We start from the raw sequence: 27,166 nt of genomic DNA, 5'->3' as shown, positions 1-27,166 counted from the left end.
ACAGTCTGGTAGTTCCTGATTTTGGACTTGGTGTCTTCCACCATGGTGCGGACTCCTAAAGACTCCCCTGAAGCAGCTGGCAGCTCACTGTGACTCTCAGCAAAGACGCCAGAGTCAGACCGGAAGTGGAATTAGCATTCTGTTTGCTTTTTAATGAACAATGTTACTTAAAGCAGTACAGTAATGGTCATTGTGAAATTTAGTTTATTAAGGGTGACTCTATAGAGAAAATTCCGTTTTAGAGACTGTTTTATTGTGATGGGAAAGAAATATCGTGTTACAAAGAACTTCATACCTAGATTTTCTTTCCTCACCATCCTCAGTGTTCTCACAATAATTCTTTGTTTTCCTTCCCCAGTAAGATATTTCCCAAAGGCCTTCCTGATGAGTATGCCATAGCAGCTATGTTTCGAGTACGAAGAAGCACCAAAAAGGAACGGTGGTTCCTGTGGCAGGTTTTAAACCAACAGAATATACCACAGGTCAGGAACCATAGAGTTGTGCTGATTAGTTTTCTCCTATGTGGTTATGCCAGGTGAATCTTGGCATGGTATGCACAAATTTGGAAGCAGATCTAGTATCGGAATTTTCTTTTAGAGGAATCATTAACAGGGACATGCAAGTATTCTCATAGTTAGGATGATCTTGCTGAGATCTGTAATATGATTCATATTTTCTCTAAAGACACTCAAACGACCCTTCTTTCAAAACTGCTTCATTGACACTAAGTCCACCTCACTAATAACTTCTTTATATCCTATCATTCCTGATATATATTATTTTTAAATCAGTCATTCATTGTTTCATTTGAAAGTCTGTAGTGAGTGAAGAGGTGGGATATAAATATTGATTCCATCAATAAAAAGTTAATGAACACGTGCTACATATGAGTTAGTGACCAAGAGAAGAGATTTTTAAAAGTGTAATTCCTTTCTTAGGGAGCATAAGGTCTAAGGGGATGGCATCTAGGAGAACAATATACTAGAGCATAATCGCAGTGTGAAAGATAGAGTGGTAGAGGTAAGCTCAGAGTTGAGTGGGGACTATGGGAGCATAGAAAGGGAAGCTTCCTAAAATGGGGCACAGGGAGAAGGAACCTAGGAATACTTGTGCAAGAGATGACATGGGCAGAAAGGTGAGTGTGCAAGGACTCCAGGTGGGGGGGAGATGAACCTCAGTATTACTTACTGGCACTTTACATTTGTGTTTATTTCTATACATATCCACTGAGATGTTTTTCATTTCACTGGTCTTTTAATCTGTTAATACAGTCACAATTTTAGGATGGAAAGATGAACTGAACTAAGAGTATATCCTTTATGAAAAGGCATTTTCTCTGCACCATGCAAATCATCAAAGTTTCAAGAAGTCGATCTCAGTTTCCATGCTAAGAGAAGTGATCCTATTCTTATTCTTTTTAAATTAAGTAACATTTAATTCTTGAATTACTCATACAGAATTGTATATATATATATATATATACACTTAGATATACCCATACATATAAATATATACCCTCAGATGTTCTCTCAAGAAAGAAACATGTTACATTCACCAGAATGCCCCATGTTTAAAACATTTTTGTAGCTGGATATTTGCTGTTCTTTTGTATTAACAAATCTGGTAGACACAGATATCATTTAAAACATTTTGCTAAGTGCCTCAATTATACCAACATGTATCTCTAATTTTTAATTTGTGTGCTTTAGTAATTTTGAACACTGGTTTTAAAACATTTTTGCTGATTTGCATTTTTGCAGGTTTCTATAGTAGTTGATGGTGGAAAGAAGGTGGTGGAATTTATGTTCCGAGCTCCTGAGGGAGATGTGTTGAACTACATTTTTAAAAATCGAGAACTCCGTCCTTTGTTTGATCGTCAGTGGCATAAACTTGGCATTGGTTTACAATCCCGGGGCATTTCACTCTATATGGATTGTAATTTAATTGCAAGCCGGCATATAGATGAAAAGGACACTGTGGACCTTCGTGGAAGGACTGTTATTGCTGCACGAGCTTCCGATGGCAAGCCTGTGGACGTGAGTTGTGATGTTGGTTATGAAATAGAACTAGAAAAGTTTCTAAATTAGATACCTTATTAAAACCTTCTTCCTTTAATTACAATGTAATACATTCCCTTCTCAACACTGTTTAAATTAGCCATCAGATGTGTGAACATAGCTATGTATTTCCAACTGTATTTTCACATATATTATCTTCTCTCTATTTTCTTCAGCATGTGAATTTAAAAGAACTAGGTCATGCCTGAAAAAATAAGATTATTACAATTAAATTCTTGTAAAAATGCACCACATGATACAAAAAGTCAGCTTGAATAAGCTTATATGTTTTGAATAGAAAAGACTGGGAAAAGATGAACTTTAAATTAAATGGTCCCAGATTATCTGATGTTTCCACTCAAGAACAATAGACTGTTTACTCATCCTCAGAATAGCAGCAGTTTTGTATTGCAGACTATTTCTCAGTGGCCTATAATTGTTTTTAAGGTTCTACTGGACTGAAACATAACTACTAATTGTGTCAGTAGGTCATTTGGATGAGAACAAATGGCTAGCAATACCCTTTCAGATAAAAAGGTTCTTGGGGCGCCTGGGTGGCTCAGTTGGTTAAGCGACTGCCTTCAGCTCAGGTCATGATCCTGGAGTCCCGGGATCGAGACCCGCATCGGGCTCCCTGCTCGGCAGGGAGTCTGCTTCTCCCTCTGACCCTCCCCCCTCTCATGTGCTCTCTCTCATTCTCTCTCTCTCTCAAATAAATAAATAAAATCTTTAAAAAAAAAAAAAGGTTCTTTAAAAACCGTATTTGGTGTTCAGGTGATAATAGATTTATTATTGATTTCCCTAGAGAAGAAGGCCTATAATCCTAAAAAAAAAAAAAATCCTAAAATAGTGAGATATCTCTAAATTTCATGACTTCAGACTTTCTTATAGGTAGAATGATGAGAAAACCCATAAAAATTACCTGAATCCAGGTCACCAATAGGAATTGCTAATGCATGTTCAATTTTTTTTTTCAAAAGTACAATTCTGTACAAATACATATTGGGCAGTGTATTTTTTTCTAAATGCCCCTGTGGAAGAATTCATGATAGATAGATGATTAATAGATGGATAAATATAGTATAGGTATAAATATATATTCAATAAAATATTTTTAAACTATTTTCTCTTAGAAACAATGAACAAATCAGTGAGAATGCCATAACTAGAGCTCAGTGATGATCAGCAAAATAGGCCAGAGTAGGAAAAACCAATCATGGAGGCAAGACATCATGGCACTGTGGAGAGTGAGCTGGTTTGGGGATCAGACAGACGTGGTTGTAAATCCTAGCTCATCTACTTAACTGTAATTATCTGCTAATTTATCTTGTTAGCTGTTAATTTATCTGAGTCTCAGTATCCTCAGTTAAAAAGTAGTGTTGGTAGTTACCTACTTACAGTTGTATAGAGTATGTGCAGTAATGCCTAGTATGTGGTTAGTTCCCTGTATATTCATTTATTTATTCAGGACCAAACACTCCATCAACCTTGGCCTGAGAGGATGGGGAAAAAAAAAAAAGTTAGAGTTTATTCCAACTAATGTATTTTTATTTTAAGTTTAATGCTTCTCTTTTCTCAGAGCTCTTGAAGGCTAATGGAAGGATCAAAGTCTATATGGGTAAATGGAGGCTGCCAATAATAATAACAGTATTAATTATAACACAACAATACTAGACAGACCTTTCAGAAAGTTCTCTCCAAAGGCAAGGGAAGATGTGGAGACCAGCGGCTAGAGCAACAGAGATGTAACTTTCAGCAGTAGGTGGAGTGTAGGTAGACAGGGAGTCAATTCAGGGAATTCTAACAACAGTATGAGGGAGTGGCACCTGCTGCAAGTACTAAAGTTTGGGACTGGAGTTTGGAATTGGAACCTCTTATAAGACTAGTGAGAGCAAATTGGGCTCTCTTTCAAGGACTGAAAGAACTAAGCACATACTGAAATAAATTCAGAACCTTTGTGGGGAGATGGCAATAAGAGAGAAATTACTTATTGCAAGAGCAGGGTCCAGGCTCAGAGCTCACCCTCTGAAGGTTGAGGGCTGTGTCCTGTGTCTCATTAACTTCTCACCCAAGAAAAGAATTGAACCCAGAACCCGGGGCTGAAACATATCAAGCATGTCCTCTAAAAAGACACAATGTAAAAATTATAGTGTTACAATCGTTTCATAGTTTAGTGAGGCATCCTACTTTATTTCAGGGTAAAATTAAAGCCATAACCAAAATGAGGAGACAGAGGAATATGTTCCAAATGAAAGAACAGAACAAAATGACAGCAAGAGACCTAAATGAAATGGAGATAAGTAATATGCCTGATAGAGAATTTGAAATAATGGTGATAAAGATAAAGATACTCACTGGGCTTGAGAAAAAAGTGGAAAACCTCAGTGAGACCCTTAACAAAGAGATAGAAAACATAAAAAAGAATGAATCAGAGATGAAGAGCTCAATAACTTAAATTAAAAATACATTAGTTGGAATAAACTCTAACTAGAGGAAGTAAAAGAAAGGATCAGTGACCTAGAGGACAGAGTAATGGAAAGCAATCAAACTGAACAAGAGAGAGAAAAAACAATAATAAGAAAAAATAAAAATAGACTTAGGGAACTCAGTAACATCATCAAGCTTAATGATATTCACATGATAGGGATTCCAGAAGGGGGAGAGAGAGAAAAGGGGACAAGAAATTTATTTGAAGAAATAATAGCTGAAAATTTCCTGAATCTGGGGAAAGAAACAGAAATCCAGATCAAGGAGACACAGAGAGCCCCCAGCAAAGTCAACCCAAGGAGGTCCACACCAAGACACATCATAATTAAAATGGCAAAAAGTAGTGATAATGAGAGAATTTTAAAAGCAGCCAGAGAAAATAGTTACATACAAGGGAAACCCCATAAGGCTGTCAGCTGATTTTTCAGCAGAAACTTTGCAGGCTAGAAGAGAGTGGCATGATATATATATTCAAAGTGTGGAAGGAAAAAACCTGCAGCCAAGAATATGCTATTGAGCAAGGCTATCATTCAAACTTGAAGGAGAGATAAAGAGTTTCCTAAACAAACAAAAGTTAAAGGAATTCATGACCACAAAACCAGCCCTACAAGAGACGATGAATGGAAAGGAAAGAGCATAAGTAGGAGTAGGAAAAGTAGAAAACACAAAAGCAGTAAAATCAATTATATCTATGAAAATCAGTCAAGGGATTCACAAAATAAAAGGATGTAAAGTATAATACCATATACCTAAAAAGTGAGGGAGAAAAGAGTAAAGAATGGGTTCAAACATAAACAACCATCAACTTAATATAGATTGTTATATGCATAATATGTTATATACAAACCTAATAGAACCACAAACCACAAATCAAAAACCACTAATAGATATGCAAAAAATAAAGAGAAAGGAATCCATGTATATCACTAAAGAAAGCCAGCAAACTGAGAGAGAATAAAGCAAGAGAAGAAAGGAACAGAGAAGAACTACAAAAACAATCATAAAACAAGTAACAAAATGCAGATAAAGACATTACAAAAGAAGAGATCAAGGTAATGCTCATTTCAGACCTAAAGACACGTGCATATTGAAAGCGGGAAGGAATGGAAAAACATTTATTATGCAAACAGAAGTGAAAAAAAAAGATAGCAATATTTATATCAGACAAATTAGATTTTAAAACAAAGAATGTAACAAGAGACAAAGAAGGACACTATATAATTATAAAAGGAACAACCCAACAAGAAGATATAAAAACTGTAAATATTTATGCACCCAAATATGGGAAATCCTAAATACATAAAGCAGCTCATCACAAATATAAAGGAAGTAATTGCTAGTAATACAGTAATAATAGGGAATGTTAATGCCCCACTTTCTGTTTGGATGAATAGATCATCCAAACAGAAAATTAACAAGGCTTTGAATGACACATTGGACCTGATAAATCTAACAGATATATTCAGAACATTCCATCCTAAAATAGCAGAATACACATTTTTTTCAAGTGCACATGGAACATTCTCCAAAATAGATCACATATTAGGCCACAAAACAAATCTCAGCAAATTAAAAAAGATCAAAATCATACCATACATCTTTTCCTACCACGGTGCTATGAAACTAGAAATCAACCACAAGAAAAAATGTGGAAAAACACAAATACATGAAGGTTAAATAACATGCTACTGAAAAATGAATGGGTCAACCAAAAAGTCAAAGAGAAAATTAAAAAATACATGGAGACAAATTAAAATGAAACACAACAGTCTAAAATCTTTGCAATGCAGCAAAGCAGTTCTAAGAGGGAAGTTTATAGCAGTGCAGGCCTATCTCAAGAAGCAAGAAAAATCTTAAATAAACAACCGAACCTTACACCTAAAGGAGCTAGAAAAAGAGCAAACAAAACCCAAAAGCAGCAGAAGGAAGAAAATAATAAATATTAGAGCAGAAATACATGAAATAGAAACAAAAACAAAAACAAAACAATAGAACAGATCAATGAAACCAGGAGCCAGTTCTTGGAAAAGATCAACAGAATTGATAAACTTCTAGCCAGACTCATAAAAAAGGGAGAGACAGAGAGAGAGAGAGGACTCAAAAAAACAAAATCAAATGAAAAAGGAGAAATAAAAACTGACAGCACAGAAATACAAACGATTTTAAGAGAATATTATGAAGAATCATATGCCACAAATTGGACAACCTGGAAGAAATCAATAAATTCCTAGAAACCTATAACTCCCAAAACTGAATTAGGAATAGAAAATTTGAATAGACCAATTACCAGCAATGAAATTGAAACAGTTATCAAGAAACTACCCCCAAAAAAGTCCAGGCCCAGACTGCTTCACAGGTGAATTCTACCAAGCATTTAAGGAGTTAATACTGTCTCTTCTGTAACTATGGCAAGAAACGAAAGAGGAAAGAAATCTTCCAAATTCATTCTATGAAAGCATTACCCTAAAACCAAAAGCAGATAAAGACATTACAAAAGAAGAGATCAAGGTAATGCTGGCCTCAGAGAACAAGTTTGGAAGTTTTCCTTCCATTTCTATTTTTTGAAACAGCTTCAGTAGAATAGGTATTATTTTTTATTTAAATGTTTGGTAGAATTCCCCTGGGAAGCCATCTGGCCCTGGACTCTTGTTTTTTGGGAGGTTTTTGATTACTGTTTCAATTTCCTTGCTGGTTATTGGTCTGTTCAGATTTTCTACCTCTTCCTGTTTCAGTCTTGGTAGTTTATAAGTTTCCAGAAATGGACCATCAACTCTATAGTCAACTAATCTTTGACAAAGCAGGAAAGAATATCCAATGGAAAAAAGACAGTCTCTTCAATAAATGGTGCTTGGAAAATTGGACAGCCACATGCAGAAGAATGAAACTGGACCATTCTCTTAAACCAAACAAAAAGATAAACTCAAAATGGATGAAAGACCTAAATGTGAGACAGGAATCCATCAAAATCCTAGAGGAAAACACAGGCAGTAACCTCTTTGACCTCAGTCAAAGCAACTTCTTGCAAGACACATCTCTAAAGGTAAGGGAAACAAGAGCAAAAATGAACTATTGGGACTTCATCAAAATAAGAAGCTTCTGCACAGCAAAGGAACAGTCAACAAAACTTAAAGGCAACCTATGGAATGGGAGAAGATATTTGCAAATGACATAACAGATAAAGGGCCAGTTATCCAAGATCTATAAAGAACTTATCAAACTCAACACCCAAAAAACAAATAATCCAATCAAGAAATGGGCAGAAGACATGAGCAGACACTTCTCCAAAGAAGACATCCAAGTGGCCAACAGACACATGAAAAAATGCTCCACATCACTTGCCATCAGGGAAATACAAATCAAAACCACAATGAGATACCACCTTATACCAGCTAGAATGGCTAAAATTAACAAGACAGGGAACAACAAATGTTGGTGAGGATGTGAAGAAAGGGGAACCCTCTTACACTGTTAGTGGGAATGCAAGCTGGTACAGCCACTCTAGAAAACAGTATGGAGGTTCCTCAAGACGTTAAAAACAGAGCTACTCTATGATCCAGGAATTGCACCACTGGGTATTTACCCCAAAGATACAGATACAGTGAAAAGAAGGGGCACATGCATCCTAATGTTCATAGCAGCAATGTCCACAATAGCCAAACTGTGGAGGGAGCTAAGATGTCCTTCAACAGATGAATGGATAAAGATGTGGTTCATATATACAATGGAATATTACTCAGCCATCAGAAAGGATGAATACCTACCATTTACATCAACATGGATGAAACTGGAGGGTATTATGCTAAGTGAAATAAGTCAATCAGAGAAAGACAATTTTCATATGGTTTCACTCATATGTGGAATATAAGGAATAGCACGGAGGATCATAGGGGAAGGGAGGGAAAACTGAATGGGAAGAAATCAGAGAGGGAAACAAACTGAGGGTTGCGAAAGGGAGGTGGGGGGGATGGGGTAAGTGGGTGATAGGCATTTAGGAGGGCACATGATGTGATGAGCACTGGGTGTTATATGCAACTAATGAATCATTGAACACTACATCAAAAACTAGTGATGTACATATGTTGGCTAATTGAATTTAAATTTAAAAAATTAAAAAAAGAGAATTACAGGCCAATATCTCTGATGAACATAAATAGAAAAATCCTCAAAATCATTCACCACAATCAAGTGGGATTTATACCTGGGATACAAGGGTGGTTCAATATTTGCAAATCAATCAATGTGATACATCACATCAACAATAGAAAGGATAAAAAACATGATCATTTTAATAGATGCAGAAAAAGCATGGCAAAGTACAACATCCGTTCATGATAAAAACCCTCAACAAAGTAGGTTTAGAAGGAACATACCTCAACATAATAAAGGCCATATATGACAAACTCACCTTGTACTTCATGCTTAATGGTGAAAAACTGAGAGCTTTTCCTCTAATCTCAGGAACAACACAAAGCTGTCTACTCTCACCACTTTTATCAACATAGTTCTGGAAGTCCTAGCCACAGCAATCAGACAAGAAAAAAGAATAAAAGGCATCCAAATTGGTAAGGAAGAAGTAAAACATTCACTATTTGCAGATGACATGATACTCCATATAGAAAACCCCAACCACTCCACCAAGAATCTGCTAGAACTGATAAATGAATTCAGTATGGTTACAGGATGCAAAATAGATATGGAAATCCGTTGCATTTCTGTATGTAAATAATGAAGTAGCCGATAGAGAAATTAAGAAAACAACCCCATTTACAATGGCACCAAAATAATAAAATTCCTAGGAATCAACTTAAGCAAGAAGGTGAAAGACCTGAACTCTGAAGACTATAAAACATTGATGAAAGAAATTGAAGATGATCCAAATGAATGGAAAGATATTCCATGGTCATGGATTGGGAGAATGCATATTTTTAAAATTTCCATACTACCGAAAGCAATCTGCAGATTTAATGCAATCCCTGTCAAAATACCAATAACATTTTTAACAGAACTAGAACAAATAATCTTAAAATTTGTGTGGAAACACAAAAGTCCCTGACTACCCAAAACAATCCTGAAAAAGAAGACTAAAACTGGAGGTTATCACAATCCCAGGTTTCAAGATATACTACAAAGCTGTAGTAATAAAAAAAGTTTGGTACTGGCACAAAAACAGAGACATAGATCAATAGAATAGAATAGAAAGCCCAGAAATAAACCCACAATTATATGGGCAATTAATCTTCAACAAAGAGGCAAGAATATGCAAAGAGAAAAAGACAACCTCTTCAACAAATGGTGTTGGGAAAACTGGACAGCCACAGGCAAAAGAATGAAATTGAACCACTTTCTTAAACCATACATAAAAATAAGCTAAAAATGGATTAGGATCTAAATGTGAGACCTAAAACAATAAAAATCCTAGAAGAGAGCACAGGCAGTAATTTCTTCTTCTGTAGCAACTTTTTTCTAGATAGGTCTTCTGAAGAGAGAGAAACAGAAGCAAAAATAAACTATTGGGATTTCATAAAAAAAAAAAAAAAAGCTTTTGCACAGCAAAGGAAACCATCAACAAAACTCAAAGACAGCCTACTAAATGTGAGTAGATATTTGCAAATGACATATCTGATAAAGGGTTAGTATCCAAAATATATAAAGAACTTATCAGACTCAACACCCCAAAACCAAATAATCCAATTTAAAAAAAATGGGCAGAAGACACAAACAGACTTTTCTCCAAAGAAGACATACAGATGGCCAACAGACACATGAAAATTTGCTCAACAGCACTCATCATCAGGGAAATGCAAATCAAAACCACAATGCGATATCACTTCACACCTGTCAGAATCACTAAATTAAAAAAACACAAGAAACCACATGTGTTGGTGAGGATGCCAAGAAAAAGGAACCCCTGTACACTGTTGGTGGAAATGCAAACTCATGCAGCCACTGAGGAAAACAGTATGGAGGTTCTTTAAAAAATTAAGGGAACTAATATATATGTATGTAACTAATATATAATATATATAATTATTTTATAATATATAGTATATATTATAAATTATATTTATATATAATATACATATATTATATAGGAACTATATATATAATGAAATATTACTCAGCCATAAAAAAGAATGAAATCTTGGCATTCACTACAACATGGATGGATCTAGAGAGTATAATGCCAAGTGGAATAAGTCAGTCAGAGGAAGACAAATACCATATGATCTTACTCATATGTAAAATTTAAGAAACAAAACAAATAAAGAAAAAAAGAGACAAACTAAGAAACAGACTCTTAACTATAGAGAAGAAACAGATAGTTATCAGAGGCGAGGTGGGTTGGTGATAAGTGAAATAGGTGAAGGGCATTAATAGTACATTTATCATGATGAACATTGAGTAAGGTATAGAATTGTTGAATTACTATATTGTACATCTGAAACTAATACAACACTGTATGTTAACTATACTAGAATTAAATTTAAAAAAAATAAATGAAAAAAAGACAAAAATTAAAAAAATTAAAGCCATATTATAATGCAGCTTATTTATGAGATAGTGTTTGAGTTAAGCAAATAAAATACATATTTTATTCTATAAAGATTCTTGGTCCTACTAAAAGTTTAAGTAGACTAATTTTTCATCATCTCCATGCAAGCTCTATGATTCATAAGATCTGTTGTAATTTGAAAATGTTTTATTTACTCTGGATGTATGTTATTGAAAAAAATTCTAATAATTTATTTTATGTATACTACCTAGTTACTTTTGTGAGAAAGAAATAGGTGACAAAACTGATAAAAAGGATTTTTTTTAACAAATTCTGTATGACAAGAGCCAGTATAGACTTAGCCCTAAACATTGTCCTCATAAAGCACTGTGTCAGTGAAGGATTCCAGAGTAACTAATGAATAAGAAAGCATCATTAAACTAGGATTGTAGTTTCAATGTCATGGTACTTGATTAGTTGCTGATCCATCAAAAATTGATCATCTATCTTCAGTTAACTAAAATAATTCATATAAAGGGCCTAGTACAATGGATGGTATATAATCAAATTTTAATATTTACTGGCTATTTTGGTAACAATGATGATGTTAAATTAGTTTTCGTTAAGAAGAATATTCATTAATTGGAGTCCCCATTCTTCATTCTACATAATGGATATGTTACTATGTGGTGTTGCATTCGACTATGTAGGACAGTGTATTTAAATTTTATAAACAAAAGTTAACTTCAATATCTTGCAAAAAGTTATAGAAAATAAATAAGTTTCATTTTATCTCAGAATTTCACATTGGCTGCAAATCTTAGGCTGCTCATGAATTCAGAAGATGTCTCATGAATTCAGAAGATTTCTTAACGCTTTCTATGAGCTGAATTGATTTTGTTCATCTCAGTACACTGTAGAGTAATAGTTACAGCCTTTTTTTTTTTTTTTTTGCCTTTTTTGCTTTTTTTGGTGGTGGGTAGAGTTTCAGAACTCACTGAAGATATCTGCTTTCCATTATGGTAGGATTAATTATTGTAATACAACAGTTGGATCTTTCTATAGAACATACTTATTGACATCAAAGTAATACATTATCTAGCTCTGTAATACTGGGAGACAGAGGAAGAGGTGGAGAGAGGCAAAGAGAGAAGGGCAGGCAGGAGGAGGAGAGGGGAGAGGGAAGAGGTTGTTCCTGACCTATGTGATATATGACATCATTGTACGATGAATTAATTAAATTATTAAATTTGCAACCATAAAGTAACTTAAAATAGCCAATTTACACATATATCCTATTTAATTTTTTTAAATGGTCTGTAGTATTTATTTCTCACATGGTTGCTTGATCTTGCATTTAATGGCATGATTGCACTTTTTTTGAACTACTTTTTATTTCACATCCAATGCCAAAAAATATGAATCTGCTAAGCAAATAGAAGGAATTGATTATTTTTGTAAAAAGATTGTGAGTATTGCTCAGGGTTATCCCAATATAGTATAAAATCCATAGATAATCCGACAGAATCCATGAAATATAGATGAAAACTAAATACTTTTTTTTTTCCCTTTTATTGAGAAGTGAGCATCTGTTTCAGTGCTTCAAATAAGAGCTCTGGAACTACTGGGAAAGCCTTTTCCATCGTGTGTTCATACCTTTGACTTTACTTTTTCTCCACAGTTTTTTACTTTGAAATATTTCTCATTTTGTGGGCATACTTTCTTCTAATGTGTAACAATACCTCTCTTTAATTAAATACTTCTTTTTTGTATGAATCAAGTAGCGAAGATTTGCAGTTGCTTTCATTACCTGATTTCCTTTATCTAGAGATCTATCTCAATAATTGAACCCATGTCTCTTTTTCAAATGGTCCATAAAATCATGAATCCTAAATTAAATAAAAGCATTAAAATATCTACCAATAATTTATTTGTATTAGCTTCTTTTATCTTTCCAGTTAAATTACCACAGTTCTTAAGTGCCTAAATGTGACTTTCAAGAAAACTAATGATGTGTCTTATTACTACTTTTTTAATAGATTGAACTTCACCAATTTAAAATCTACTGTAACTCAAACTTCCTAGCTCAAGAAACATGTTGCGAAATATCAGATACTAAGGTAAGTTAATTTTTTCGGCTTGTGAAGAATATAGAATGCCAGTTGCCTAGTCTGTAGAATGCAAATGTAGGACAGCACTGAATATCTTCTGTGAAGCCAGGTGAGTAATTTGTTCCAAGTAAGAGACCCCTCATAGCGCTCTCACATAGTTTCTTTACACAATTTGAATCCCAGTGTTTTGTGTTGAACTTTGGGAATGGTATGTCCTCACTTTGGACTCAGCATAAATAAGAGAGAATTTATGACTTTCTCCCTAAACTGTGTTCTGACAGTAGCGTCATTATTTTCCAGCAGCAGAGATTTTTAAATCTGTCATCATACCTTATTCTTACTCATTTTCCTCTTCTCCATCCTGGATAGTTTTCTTTTGTGATAGGTTTTTTTTAAAGACTTTATTTATTTGAGAGAGAGAGAGAATACACAAAGGGGAGGGGCAGAGGGAGAGGGACAAGCAGGCTCCACACTGAGCAGGGAGCCCGATGTGGAGCTTGATCCCAGGACCCTGGGATCATGACCTGAGCCAAAGGCAGACATTTAACCGACTGAGCCACCCAGGCACCCTCTGATAGATTTTTCATCTTCCTTTTCCCTGTTACTGACCTGGTCCACCTTTATCACATGCCTGGATTGTTGCATTATCATGTCAACTGCCTTCCCCGTCTCTAGACCTTTTTCTTTCCAGCGTAACCAGAGTAAGTCTCTGAATCATTGCTTTGTATATGCATTTATTTTTTCTCACTAAACATTAATTATTCAAAAACATTGATCTTCTAGACATTGTGCTAAAGAACAAGGCAATAACAGACATGAATAAGGCATGTTCCCTGCCTTCTATTCATCTCTTTCTCAAAGCCTTTGGTCATTCCCTTTTGGCAACAAAACATAAACTCAATTACTTAGCTTCCATTCTTAATATTCCCAACCTAACTGTCCAACTGTTGCTTTCTTATACCAATCTTCCATTTAAAAAAATTCAGTACTTTTTTTATCTCTCATTATAATGGTCATGTGTGCTATCTTATATTATTAGATATAGTTGTATTTGTTTTTAATTTATTCAACTGCATTTTAAACTCATTGAGGGGAGTTATACTTTCATGCTCTTCTTTTTAATTCCTAGTGCTTTGTTTGTAGAAGATAGTCAAAACATTGTTTCTTGACTTGTTGACTTATCAACTATTAAAGGAGGTAGATGGTACAAAAAGGTGTTTAAAAGGGACTAACTCGATAAAATCTTACAGAAAGAACATATGAAAAGTAAAAGTAAAAGGTGAAAATGTTTTTCTTTGCATTTTAGATTTCCCAGAAGTTCTATACTTGCCATCCAATATGAAAATTTTATTGATAGTTCAGTAATTCAAAAATATTTTTAACTTCTGTCACTCACTGTGGGTAGTAGAATAATAATGTGACTGATTCAAAGCATAGCTAAGTTTTTCAAAATTATTTGTTTTGCTTATGTAACTTGGTTTTATACAGCATATCGCCAACCCAGTTTATGGCTCTCATTCCAAGTAAAATGAAAGCCAGCCAAATGTCTTTCTATAAATATCTAAAAAGATAATTTATAATGCCAATCTACAGACTTGAAATACCTAGACTTCCTGGAGCCACATATTTAAATTTTGAAAATGTTAATTCTCCAAAAGTTTATTTTTTAAATTAATTATTCCCTTAGGATGTAAGAGCTCTTAAAATAATAACTTTTCCCGGTTGAAAGTAACATAACAATGTTTTGATATATCTAAATACTGTATTTTTGACCAGTAGTTTTTACTCTGTATCATCACATAATAGATATTTTCAATTCAAGTTATGAGAAAACCATTTAAGGAAGTATAAGTGATAGATTTGATGGAGTGGTTGGATTATTAAAAGCAATAACATAACCTCACAAATTATGGAAGAAAAATTAATCATATCTTAAAAAGATTGTTTAGGAGTAAAATTGTGGAAAATAAGGTAGGAATTCATCTTTGACTATAGGAAAAAATAACAAAAGCCTGCTTATTTTCCTGCTGATAATTATTTGAAGGGACATCGCCATTCTGTTAATGAGTAGCAGAAAATAGAAACATGCTACATTTTACAAATGGAAGTGTATAGTTTGAAAGATAAATAATTATATAAAAACCATTTAAGTGCATCTGTTATAATTCTGACACCAACTTTTTTTTGAAAGAGTGTTGAATTCAGAAAATTTTAATGTGCTTGTTTAAAAATTTAATTTTATCCTGGAATTTCAAATTAGACATGCTTTTTGTAATTAATATTTTATAGCATGGTCAAGGGTGAAATTCATTCAAGATCATCTGAAATATACTTCCTTTCTTCTATTAATTAGATTTTCTATTTCTGTAAAGTTTCATGACTACAGACATAGACAGAAGAAGAAAATCAGCAACATTTGTTGAAAATAAATGAGAAATGTGATTAAAATTTGTAGGGCCAATTAACTAAATATGCGTCAAATCAAAACCAGAGGTTTTATGAAGGGAAGAGTCCTTACTTTGTACATTTTTATGTTCCCTTTAGGCACTTTTTGGAGAGTGTGGAAAGTTTTATAGTGAATCCTGAGACATACTTTTAAAGTCATTTAAATCCCCAATTTAATATAGTAAATTATTTATCCAGACCAAAATTATGAACTCAAATTGGGTCTTGGTCATCTAAGTGGTAACTGGTAGAGCAGGAAGTCTCTGGAAAATCATATCAAATCATATGAAATAAATGGACTATTCTGTTGATAATCATGTTTCATTCTAATATGACTTTTAGACTTGTGGACTTGGAAATTTACTAAGATAACAGAATAGCTAATTATTAAATCTGGAGAGAGTAATTGTGATAGACCTAGGGGTGGACACAGAAAACTAGTCCCAATGCTTCTGGGTGTTATTTTTCTTACAGTTTTGTTGTTTTCACAAGCATTAGAGTGCTACCCATTTTTTTCAAAAGAGTTTTTTGTTTTAAAAATTATGTATGTTGGGGTGCCTGGGTGGCTCAGTCAGTTAAGCATCTGCTTTCGGCTCAGGTCATGATCCCAGGGTCCTGGGATCAAGCCCCACGTCGAGCTCTCTACTCGGCGGGGAGCATGCTTCTCCCTCTCCCTCTGCTGCTCCCCCTGCTTGTGCTCTCTCTCTGTCAAATAAATAAATAAAATCTTTAAAGAAAATTACATATGTCTATTATAGAAAACTTGGAAAATACAGCCAAATTCAAAGAAGGAAGTAATTATCAATGGTAGTCTCACCATAATAAATAACCACTGATAATCTTTTAGTTTTGTATCCTGACAATACTTTTCCAAGCCTATATGATTTGTAGCATACAAAGTAATGTCTGAACTCTTTCCCCTAACTTGAAAATTCAGAGTTATGAAATTGCAAATTTATAAAATTACAAATTCACAGTTACAGACCGGGGTGAGGAGCCTGGTAAATGATGTGGAGAGGAAGGGATGCATTTATTTATCCTCCCCGTCTGGATTTATTTTTCAGAGAAAAAAAGTTCATTGCTTTGTAACTAAGTTTCACTTCATGTTATCCCACATGTTCTGAACCCACTGCTTAAGTATAAAATTCACCGCTTGTCTTTTACAATGGAGACATTTTAATAACTTTAAAGGACAATGGACTTTAAAGACCAAGACTAATATATACTTTAATTAAATCTATATCATCCTAGAGTGTAAAAAGAATTTATTTTCTAGTTTTACATGCCTTTACAATCATCTTGGAGTAAACAAGGTTCTAAAAGTTCACGTTGCTTGTTTTTATTTTAAATTTTTGTTCCACAAACACGTACACGGATGTAATATGTATAACTATTTTATTGTAACAAGGCAGTTATTGTTTGATATTACTGTACTCATCATAAAGTCATTTATAATAGTTTTAGGCCTCCTCAACAAACCAACATTTTAGCACATTTTTAGCATGTTGTCGGTGTAATAAAACACACCGGGGGCCTAGTGAAAGAGCAAAGGTATTATAAACTTTCACATACCAGTGTCAACTTCTGGCTAATTAGAAGGCAGTTCTTACAGGCAAGTTATGTCATCCCTAGTGTGGTGGGAGCCAGTATTTGGGATGTTAGAATGTTTGGAATTGACCGTATTCATTTTTCTGGATTTTAGTGTCCAGAGCAGAATGGCTATGGAAGTACTGCATCATCACTGTTACCTGCTCACGCCAGTAAAATGTCTGCCTATCTCCCAGCAAAGCAGGAGCTTCAAGACCAGTGCCAGTGCATTCCAAACAAGGTTTGCTAGTTTCAGTCTAGGCCCACTGAAAAGCCACTACACAGATTGAGCCCAGCCCCTTGGATGTGGCCCCGGTGCACAGAATGTGTCTTGACCTTTAGTGCTAGTTGAATCAAATACATAAGCCACTCCATCACTGGGGTAGATTAAGAGAAGGGAATTGGGGATAGGATTTCCTGGATTTTTTTCCTGGATAGTTCTAAAGCCATCAGATTATCTTTCCAGGCTGTGAAATATAATGGGTAGAAAGTAAAGGGGAGATCCACCTGTCCAACAGACAAATATTGAGTACTTAGCATGTGCCGGGAATAGGCTTCCGTTCTGGGAATTCACAGTTGAAGAAAACAGTGCCTGCTCTTTAACACATACACAGAGGTACTCTATATGATATTTCTTTGTTGTGTACTGATACTATAGGAAATAGGCAGAGATATTACTTAAAGAATTTGCTTCACTTGTACCAGTATGGTCCCCTGGTCAGGAAGAGTGGTCCCATGGACCTACATGAACTTCTTTTATGAATGTTAATGGTAGTCACGAGGCTGTGCTACAAGGAGGCTTAGTGATTTCTTGATGTGGTTTTCCTCTATGCCCATACCTGAGGAAAGGAAAGAGGAAAAGAAAAAACTGGCCCTGGTTCCTAGAGCAGAATATTCCTTAGTACTGCGACTTACTACATGCTGTTAGAGACAACACATTCAGCTACCACTTTACGCCTGGCTGGACGAGTAGATACAGGGGTGAGGTAAAAGTTTAGAGGAACCTTACATTTCTTCTAGCGACCAATACTATATCATACGCTCCACGAGAAAGGCAAGTACAAGGTGCTAGGGGCATAGAGGAGCATCACGTGTCCCAGGCCATGGAAAGTCTCATGGAGGAGATGGTATTTGGAAGAGGGAGATTACTGAGCCTCCTGAGCAAGGGAAGGGCATTATAGTGGCGGGACCAACATCAGCTCAGAGGAGAGTAAAGCTTTATCCTACTGTGGTCACCTTCATATTTATAAACTTTAGCTCAATGTGACAGAATGTTTGATAACACAAAATTAATTTTTGCTCAGGGAGAAGCAGGATTGCCAGGAACTCCAGGCTCACCTGGTCAGAAAGGGGATAAAGGAGAACAGGTAAGATACTTCAAAACACTGTCAGGATGAAAGTGGATTTGTTCAAAAGTGACTTAAAAATGCATGCATTTATGCTGAGCGAAATAAGTCAATCAGAGAAAGACATGTATCATATGACCTCACTGATATGAGGCATTCTTAATCGTAGGAAACAAACTGAGGGTTGCTGGAGTGGTGGGGGTGGGAGGGATGGGGTGGCTGGGGTAATAGACATTGCGGAGGGTATGGGCTATGGTGAGCGCTGTGAATTGTGTAAGACTGTTGAATCACAGACCTGTACCTCTGAAACAAATAATACAAACAAAAATACAAAAAAAAAAAAAAAAAGAAGAAGAAGAAGATAGCAGGAAGGGAAAAATGAAGGGGGGGAAATCAGAGGTGGAGATGAACCATGAGAGACTATGGACTCTGAGAAAAAAACTGAGGGTTCTAGAGGGGAGGGGTGGGGGATGGGTTAGTCTGGATGATGGGTATTAAAGAGGGCACGTATTGAATGAAGCACTGGGTGTTATACGCAAACAATGAATCATGGAACACTACATCAAAAACTAATGATGTAATGTATAGTGATTAACATAACATAATAAAATAAAATTTAAAAATCCATTTCATATCTCTATGTCCCATACAAATGCACATTTCCATTAAAGGCTATTAAGGACTATATTTAAATGCTGATGGCTGAAATAAGAAAGACTATATCAGCATTCAAATCTGCTTTTGAGTTCCTATAGGAACTAAAATTTGCAAAGATGTGGAAACCCAAATCTTTGTATCTATAAACTTTAAGCACAATTGTGAAGCAAGAAACTTTATTTTTTAGTTGTGCCCTAGACTTCTCTAGCATTCTGTTTTCCAAATACTTCAACTCTTATTTCTCTTGTGTGCTGATGGATCCCCACAGATTCTTTTTTAGCTTCCTATCATTTGTTTGCTTATTTATCTATTTATTTTATTTATAAATAAAATTTTACCCCCTTCACCCATTTCTCCAACCTCCACTCCCTACCTCTGGCAACCACCAATCTGTTCTCTGTATCTATGAGCTTGATTTTCTTTTTTTATTCTTTCTTTTCTCTTTCTTTCTCTTCTCTTCTCTTGTCTTCTCTTGTCTTCTCTTCTCTTCCTCCCTCTCTCCCTCCCTCTCTTCCTCCCTCTATTCTTCCTTCTCTCCTTACCTCTCTCCCTATGCCCCTCCCTCTCTCCTTCCCTCTCTCCCTCTTCCTCCCTCTCTCTCTCTCTTTCTTTCTTTTCTTCCCTCCACATATAAGAGAGATAATATAGTATTGGTCTTTCACTGTCTGGCTTATTTCACATACTATTAATGCTTTTGAGGTCCATCCATGTTATCATAAATGGCAAGATTTTATTCTTTTTTATGGCTGAATAATATTCCAGTGTGTGTATGTGTGTATGTGTGTGTGCATGTATGTGTATCACATCTCCTTTATCCATTCATTCATTGATGGACACTTAAATTATTCCCATACCTTGGCTACTGTAGATAATGCTGCAAATAATGTGGAGGTGCATATATCTTTTCAAGTCAATGTTTTTATTTTCTTCAGATACTCACAAGTGGAATTGCTAGATTAATTTTTTGGAGAATGTCCATACTGTTTTCCATAATGGCTGTACAGTTTACATTCCCACCAACAGTGCTGAAGGTTTCTCTCTCTCCACATCCTCATGAACATTTGTTATTGCTTATATTTTTAATGATAGTTGTTCTAACAGATGTGAGGTGATATCTCATTATAGTTTTGATTTGTTATTTCCTTGAAGATTAATGATGTTGAGCATCTTTTCATGTACCAGTTAGTCATCTATATGTATTCTTTGAAAAAGATATCTATTCAGGTCTTCTGCCCATTTTTTAATTGGATTTTCAATTTTCTTGCAATTGAATTGTATGAGTTCTTTATATATCTTGGATATTAGCCCCTTATCAGATATGTGATTTACATATATTTTTTTCCATTCAGTATATTGTCTTTTCATTTCTGGATGATTTCCTTTGCTGTGCAGAAGCTTTTTAGTATGCTATAGTTCAACTTGTTTATTTTTCCTTTTGGTGTCCGATTTAAAAATGATCACAAAGACCTATGTCAAGGAGCTTAGTGCCTATGTTTTCTTCTAGGAGTTTTATGGTTTCAGATCTTATATTCAGGTCTTTAATCTATTTTGAATTAATTGTGTAACATAATGTAAGATAGTGGTCAAATTTTATTCTTTTGGATATGGCTGTTCAGTTTTCTCAACACCATTTATTGGAGAGACAGTCATTTCCTCATTGTATATTGTTGACTCCTTTGTCAAAAATTAATTGACCATTTATGTATGGGTTTAATTATTGTTTCTCTATACTGTTCCATTGGTCTATGTGTCTGTTTTGTTGCCAATATTCTGTTTTAATTACTATAGCTTTGTGATATAGTTTGAAATCAGGGAGCATGATGCCTCCACCTTTGTTCTTCTTTCTCAAGATTGTTTTGGCTACTGAGGTTTTTTGTGGTTCCATACAAATTTTAGAATGATTTCTTCTATTTCTTTGAAAAATGTCATTTTGTTAGGGATTGCACTGTATCTATAGTTTGCTTTGGGTAGTGTGGATATTTGAACAATATTGATTCTTCTAATCCATGAGCATAGAATATCTTTCCATTTGTGTCTTCAATTTCTTTTATTAATGTCTTATAGTTTTCAATATACATGTATTTCACCTCCTTGGTTAAATTTATTCCTAGGAATTTTATTCCTTTTGATGCAATTATAATTAAGATTTTTTTATTTCTCTTTCTCATAGTTCACTATTAGTGTATAGAAACACAACAGATTTTTGTGTCTTGATTTTGTACTCTGCAACCCTACTGAGTTTGTTAATTCGTTCTAATAGTTTTTTGATGGAGTCTTTATGGTTTTCTATATATAAAATCATGTCATCTGCAAATAGTGACAGTTTAACTTATCCCTTTCCAATCTGGGTGCCTTTTCTTTCTTTTTCATGCCTATTGTTTTGGCTAGGACTGCCAATACTATGTTGAATAGTAGTGATGGGATTGGGCATCCTTTTCTTATTCCTGATCTTGGAGGAAAGACTTTCAGCTTTTCACCATTGAGTAAGATGTTAGCTGTGGGCATTTCATATGTAGACATTATTATGTTGAGGTACTTTCCCTCTATACACACTGTTGAGAGCTTTTATCGTATATGAATGTTGAATTTTTTCAAATACTTTTCCTGCATCTACTGAGATGAACATATGATTTTTATCCTTCATTTCATTAATGTGATATATCATATTGAACCATTCTTACATGCCTGAACATGGTGTATGATATTTTAATAAATTGTTGAATTCTGTTTGCTAATATTTTGTGAGAATTTTTTCATCTATGTTCATCAGGGATATTAGCCTGTAATTTTCTTTATTTGTGGCATACTTGTCTAGTTTTAATATCGGGGTAATGTTGGCCTCATAAAATGGGTTTGGAAGAGTTCTCTATTATTCTATTTTTTGGAAGAGTTTGAGAAGGATTGATATTAATTCTTCTTTGGATGTTTGGTAAAATTCACCAGTGAAGCTCTCTGGTCCTGTAATTTTGTTTATTGGGATATTTTTGATTAATGATTCAATCTCATTATTATTAGTCTGCTCAGATTTTCTGTTTATTATGATTCATTCTTGGTAGGAGGTATGTTTCTAGGAATGTATCCATTTCTTCTAGGTTGTCCAATTTGTTGACATATCATTGTTCATAGTAGTCTCATGGTCCCTTATAGTCCTATGGTATTTAGATTAACTTCTTTTTCATTTTTATTTTATTTGAGTCCTCCTTTTTTTCTTGATGAGTCTACTTAAGAGTTGTCAATTTTATTTCTCTTTCAAAGAACCACCTCTTAGTTTCATTGACCTCTATTATGTTTTTAGTCTCTACTTAATTTATTTCTGCAGTACTCTTATTTCTTTCCTTCTACCAACTTTGCGGTTTGGTGGTTTGTTTGTTTGTTTGTTTGTTTTTCTCTAGTTCCTTGAGGTGTAAAGTTAGGTTGCTTGTTTGAGACTTTTCTTGTTACTTGTGGTAGAATAGTCACTTATCACTATGAACTTCCCTCTTAGAATTGCTTTTGCTGTATCACACAATTTGATATGCTATATTTACATTTTCATTTGTCTCAGGTATTTTTTATTTCTCGTGATTTTTCTTTGATCTATTGATTATTCAATAGCATATTGTTTAATGTCCACTTATTTGTGAATTTTCCAGTTATTTTCATGTAACTGATTTCAAGTTTCATACCATTGTTGTTGACAGAGATGCTTGGTATGATTTCAGTTTCTTAATTTTGTTTGTTTGTTTTAAGTTTCTATTTACATTCTAGTAAGTTAACATATAGGGTAATATTGGTTTCAGGAGTAGAATTCAGTGATTCATCACTTATATATAACACCCAGTGCTCATCACAACAAGTGACCTCCTTAGTACTCATCACCCACGTAGCCCATTTAGCCCATCCTGAACCTTCCTCCCTCCATCAACCCTCAGTTTGTTCTCTGTAGTTAGGAGTGTCTTATGGTTTGCTTCTCTCTCTTTTTTTTCATTCCCCTATGTTCATCTGTTTTGTTTCTTAAATTCTACATATGAATGAAATCATATAGTCTTTGTCTTTCTCTGACCAACTTATTTCACTTAGCATAGTGCACTCTAGCTCCATCCACATCATTGCAAATGGCAAGGGTTCATTCTTTATAATGGCTGAGTAATATTCCAGTGTGTGTGTGTGTGTGTGTGTGTGTGTGTGTGTGTGTGTGTGTACCACATCTTCGTTATCCATTCATCAATCGATGGACCTTTGGGCTCTTTCCATAATTTGGCTGTTGTTGATAATGCTGCTATAAACATGGGGGTGCATGAACCTCTTTGAATCAGTATTTTTGTATCCTTTTGGTAAATACTCGTCATCAGGGAAATACAAACAATTTCTTAAATTTATTAAGATTGGTTTTGTGGCCTAACATTTGATCTTTTTTTTAAAGATTTTATTTATTTATTTGAGAGAGAGACAGAGATAGCAACAGAGCTAGCAAGAGAGAGAGCAGGAGCAGGGAGGAGAGGGAGAAGCAGCCTCCCTGCTAAGCAGGGAGCCTGATGTGGGGCTTGATCCCAGGACCCTAGTATCATGACCTGAGCTGAAGGCTTACCAACTGAGCCACTCAGGTGCCCCACATTTGATCTATCTTAAAAAATGTTCCATGTGCACTCGAGAAGAATATATATTTTGTTCCTTTTGCATGGAATGTTCTGATCCTGGTGGATAATGCTTTCACTTTATTCTTGATTTCATTTTGCTAGTATTTGGTTGAGGATTCTTGCATCTATGTTTATTTGGGATATTGGCTTATAAATTACTTTTCTTGTGACTTGTCTGCTGACGGGTCCCCACTGAAAATTCTTCCTTAGCTCTCAATCCTTATCCTAAACAGCACACCTTTGTTGGACTAATATTAGGCAATATCCCATGCTTAGAGATTTGCCTTTCCCTTCTCCCTACCATATCAAAACATAAGTGTTCCATTTTCTACTTTTTAATGTCATATCGTTGTTAGCTAACTAGGTAAATTAATTTGTGCTAAGCTTAGGAGTTGATTTTTTCACCTTTCCAACGTGAAACAGATTTGAATTCCATTCATGCCTTAACTTGGAAGTCCATGGTTCTAAATTAGCAACATAATCTAAGTGGGCTCCTTATTTTAAAAGGTAGGAGACTGATGTCTGAGCAATGACTGATCCTTTAAAGTTGCAGAGCAAGCTTCAACAAAGGCTTTATAGGCATTTGACTCCCAAAGGAAGGTCTGCCCACTGTAGCTTGCATGGGAACTTTAGGCACCTTAGCAGGTGTTTGAGAGAATTTTGAGGTATGATGCAGCATTTATTTTTGCCCTTTAAATCAAATTACTTGGGATAACCTTGCTTAATGCCATTATATGGAAATTTAAAATACCTAAAAAATATCTAGTCCTAAGGACTACTTCAATCAAACTAAATATATGAATCATTATAGCAATAGCTAGTATTTATTGAGTATTAACCATGTGCCAGACACTGGGAAGAGTGATTTAGATATGTTATCTTTTTGATTCTTAAAATTCTTCATATTAAGTATTGGCATTACTATTTTATAGAAAGCAAAACTGAAGTTTAGGGAAGTTAAATTATTGCCCAAGGTGAGTGGTCAAGCTGGGATCAGAACCTAGACATGTCAAATCCAGTTTGCATTTTGAAGGTTGCTCTATATTTTAAAAGCTTTTCAGTATTATTTGTGTTCTTTGATCATGGCACTTCCACTTGACATATATTGTTTTATCCTTATAACTTCATCAAGAATTTCAACCCAATATTTTTATCCTCATTTTGCAGCTGAGAGAACCATGCATGGGTAGAATGGTATGCTCATGGTAACATAATTAAGAGGACTCATAGAGTAGAAAGATCTGGATTAATTCCAACTCTTCTCAGGTTAGCAGTGTGAGCTTGGCCAAGCCACCCAGTCTCTTCATGCTTCATTTCCCTCATCTGTAAATGAGGGCATATCATCTATCAGTTGTATCTACATCATAAGTTTGACACAAAGTACTTTGAAAACGCATATCTATCTTACTTGTTGGTGATTGTGATGTGATACACATTACCATTTTTTAACTTGACTTTCCCATTCTTTGACTTACCAGTCCTATCAATTTAAGATTACTGGCATAGGAAGAAATTTCACATGTCAGTTTTTTTTTTTTACATGTCAGTTTTAGGAGTAAAATACTTTAAAAATATCCCTGCCTCATTTAAAAAACATTAAGTAAATATTAAGAAAATCATTAAATCACCTTTAAATGATTTTTTTTTTAAAGATTAGGTACTAAGACTCTGTTGTTAGGGCATATGTCTTTTAAAGACTCATTCTTTCCTCCATACTCTTTAATCATACAGTAGATGCCTCTTTTAACATCTAAATGTTAATTTAATTATTAAAATCAATTAAATTTTTCTTTTATTCATTAATTCATCAGCAACTATTTATTGAGTTCCTATTATTATAATAAAAAGTGTGCTAAGTTTTGGAGCTATAGCAGTAGTGAGAAAACTAGGCTTAATCTCACTGAGTTTATAATCTAGTGATTATTTGTTTAGGGAGTCTTCCCTCCCTCTGTAGGAAAGAAAACCAGTAGAAAAGGACTAGGGAGGAATTAGTAAAAATGATAATTATTAGCAAATTTATTGTATTCCAAATCTATAAAATATACAAAAAGGTACCTTAGGGTTACAGTGTATTATATAACTTCCCATTTAAGATATGTTTTTAAATATTAACATTGGTTTTAATTTCCAGACTACACAAAACTCATAATTGCAAGTGATTCTAGTGGTAAGGTAAAAACAGCTGGGCTAAAATAAATTGATGATCTACAAAACAAGACAAATAATTAATTGGTATCTTCATTTTTTTCAATACAAGCACCAGCATTTGATTAAACCAGCATAGCACTTGCTGTGTAATTATGACTTCAGATGACTATGGCTATGAATGTGTTCAGCTTTCTGGTACTCGTAATAAACATAGATGTATTGTTTCATTTTAAGGAGTTGATGATGAGTCTGTTCCTATTCTTATTGTACTGTGTGATCCTGCAACTTTAATGTGCAATAAATAAAGATGACTTTCCTCTATGTTTAAGTCTGCTATATAATTTTCATTATTAGAGTAGGTGCACAAAATAATGTCTGCATAGCTTGAAGATTGAAAGTCATTTTGCTCTGAGTCGTGTTGAATAGTTAATTTTGTGAAATGATCAGAAGTGCAGCATTACTAAGGGAACCAGATGTTCTCAAGGTTTTCCTTTTGGTCTATAAGACTGAGAAAGGATATTTAGGACAGTATATGTAGGACAGTATATTAGAAGGCTAACCTCTTTGGAGCCTGAACCACTTGAGATTGAAACCCATCCACCTCTTACTTGCTTTGAAAGTGATCCTTAATAATACCTAGTCAATGGTTTATTGTGAAGAGGGAATACAATAAAATGTATATAAGATATTAGTGCCAGAAACTAGCACATAATAGGTACTGAAAAAATATGTTTCCTCTGCTTTCCTATCCATAGTATACTTGTTCACATATTGAGGGAGACGTGGAAATAATCCTTTTAGTTTGAGTTTAGTTTCTTATGTGCCTTGGACAAAAACAAATTAATCTTCATTCGTAAGCTAATCCCGTAGAATTTGAAATTGATTAAATATTTTAGTATATAAAAATCTTGAAGTGTGATTGTGTGCTACTTGTAGTAAATATTAATAAGTTATTGATAGTTAATTTCTTGAAAAGGTCACTTAATGATTTAGGTATTTCATTCAAATCTATGTCTCCTCTTCCTAACACTGTTTGACAATGAATAATCATCTAAGTAAATCCTTTCCCACCTGGGTCAAAACCCACCCATGCCTTCCTGTCTCTCTCAAGATAAACATTGAAGCTCTCTCCGTGGCTCCACATAGTGTGTAGAGCTCTCCCTATCCCACTCTCTACTCTCTATATTGTGTCCTACCCTCTCCCCCTGTTCACTCCTGC

General features: G+C 34.6%; 1 protein-coding gene across 1 annotated transcript in view; it reads left to right on the top strand.

The window, feature by feature from the left end:
• COL19A1 (collagen type XIX alpha 1 chain) overlaps positions 1–27,166 on the top strand; it is a 313,602-nt gene that overhangs the window by 30,915 nt on the left and 255,521 nt on the right. Inside the window, exons 4-8 of the mRNA XM_021692008.1 lie at positions 359–482; positions 1,761–2,036; positions 13,077–13,157; positions 17,296–17,421; positions 18,485–18,547. Of these exons, the coding sequence (XP_021547683.1) occupies positions 359–482; positions 1,761–2,036; positions 13,077–13,157; positions 17,296–17,421; positions 18,485–18,547 (670 nt within the window). The remainder of the gene's footprint in view (positions 1–358; positions 483–1,760; positions 2,037–13,076; positions 13,158–17,295; positions 17,422–18,484; positions 18,548–27,166) is intronic.

The sequence above is a fragment of the Neomonachus schauinslandi genome, chromosome 8, assembly GCF_002201575.2.
Source record: "Neomonachus schauinslandi chromosome 8, ASM220157v2, whole genome shotgun sequence".
In the NCBI taxonomy this organism is placed as follows: domain Eukaryota; kingdom Metazoa; phylum Chordata; class Mammalia; order Carnivora; family Phocidae; genus Neomonachus; species Neomonachus schauinslandi.
This window is presented reverse-complemented; position numbering and strand designations above follow the sequence as displayed.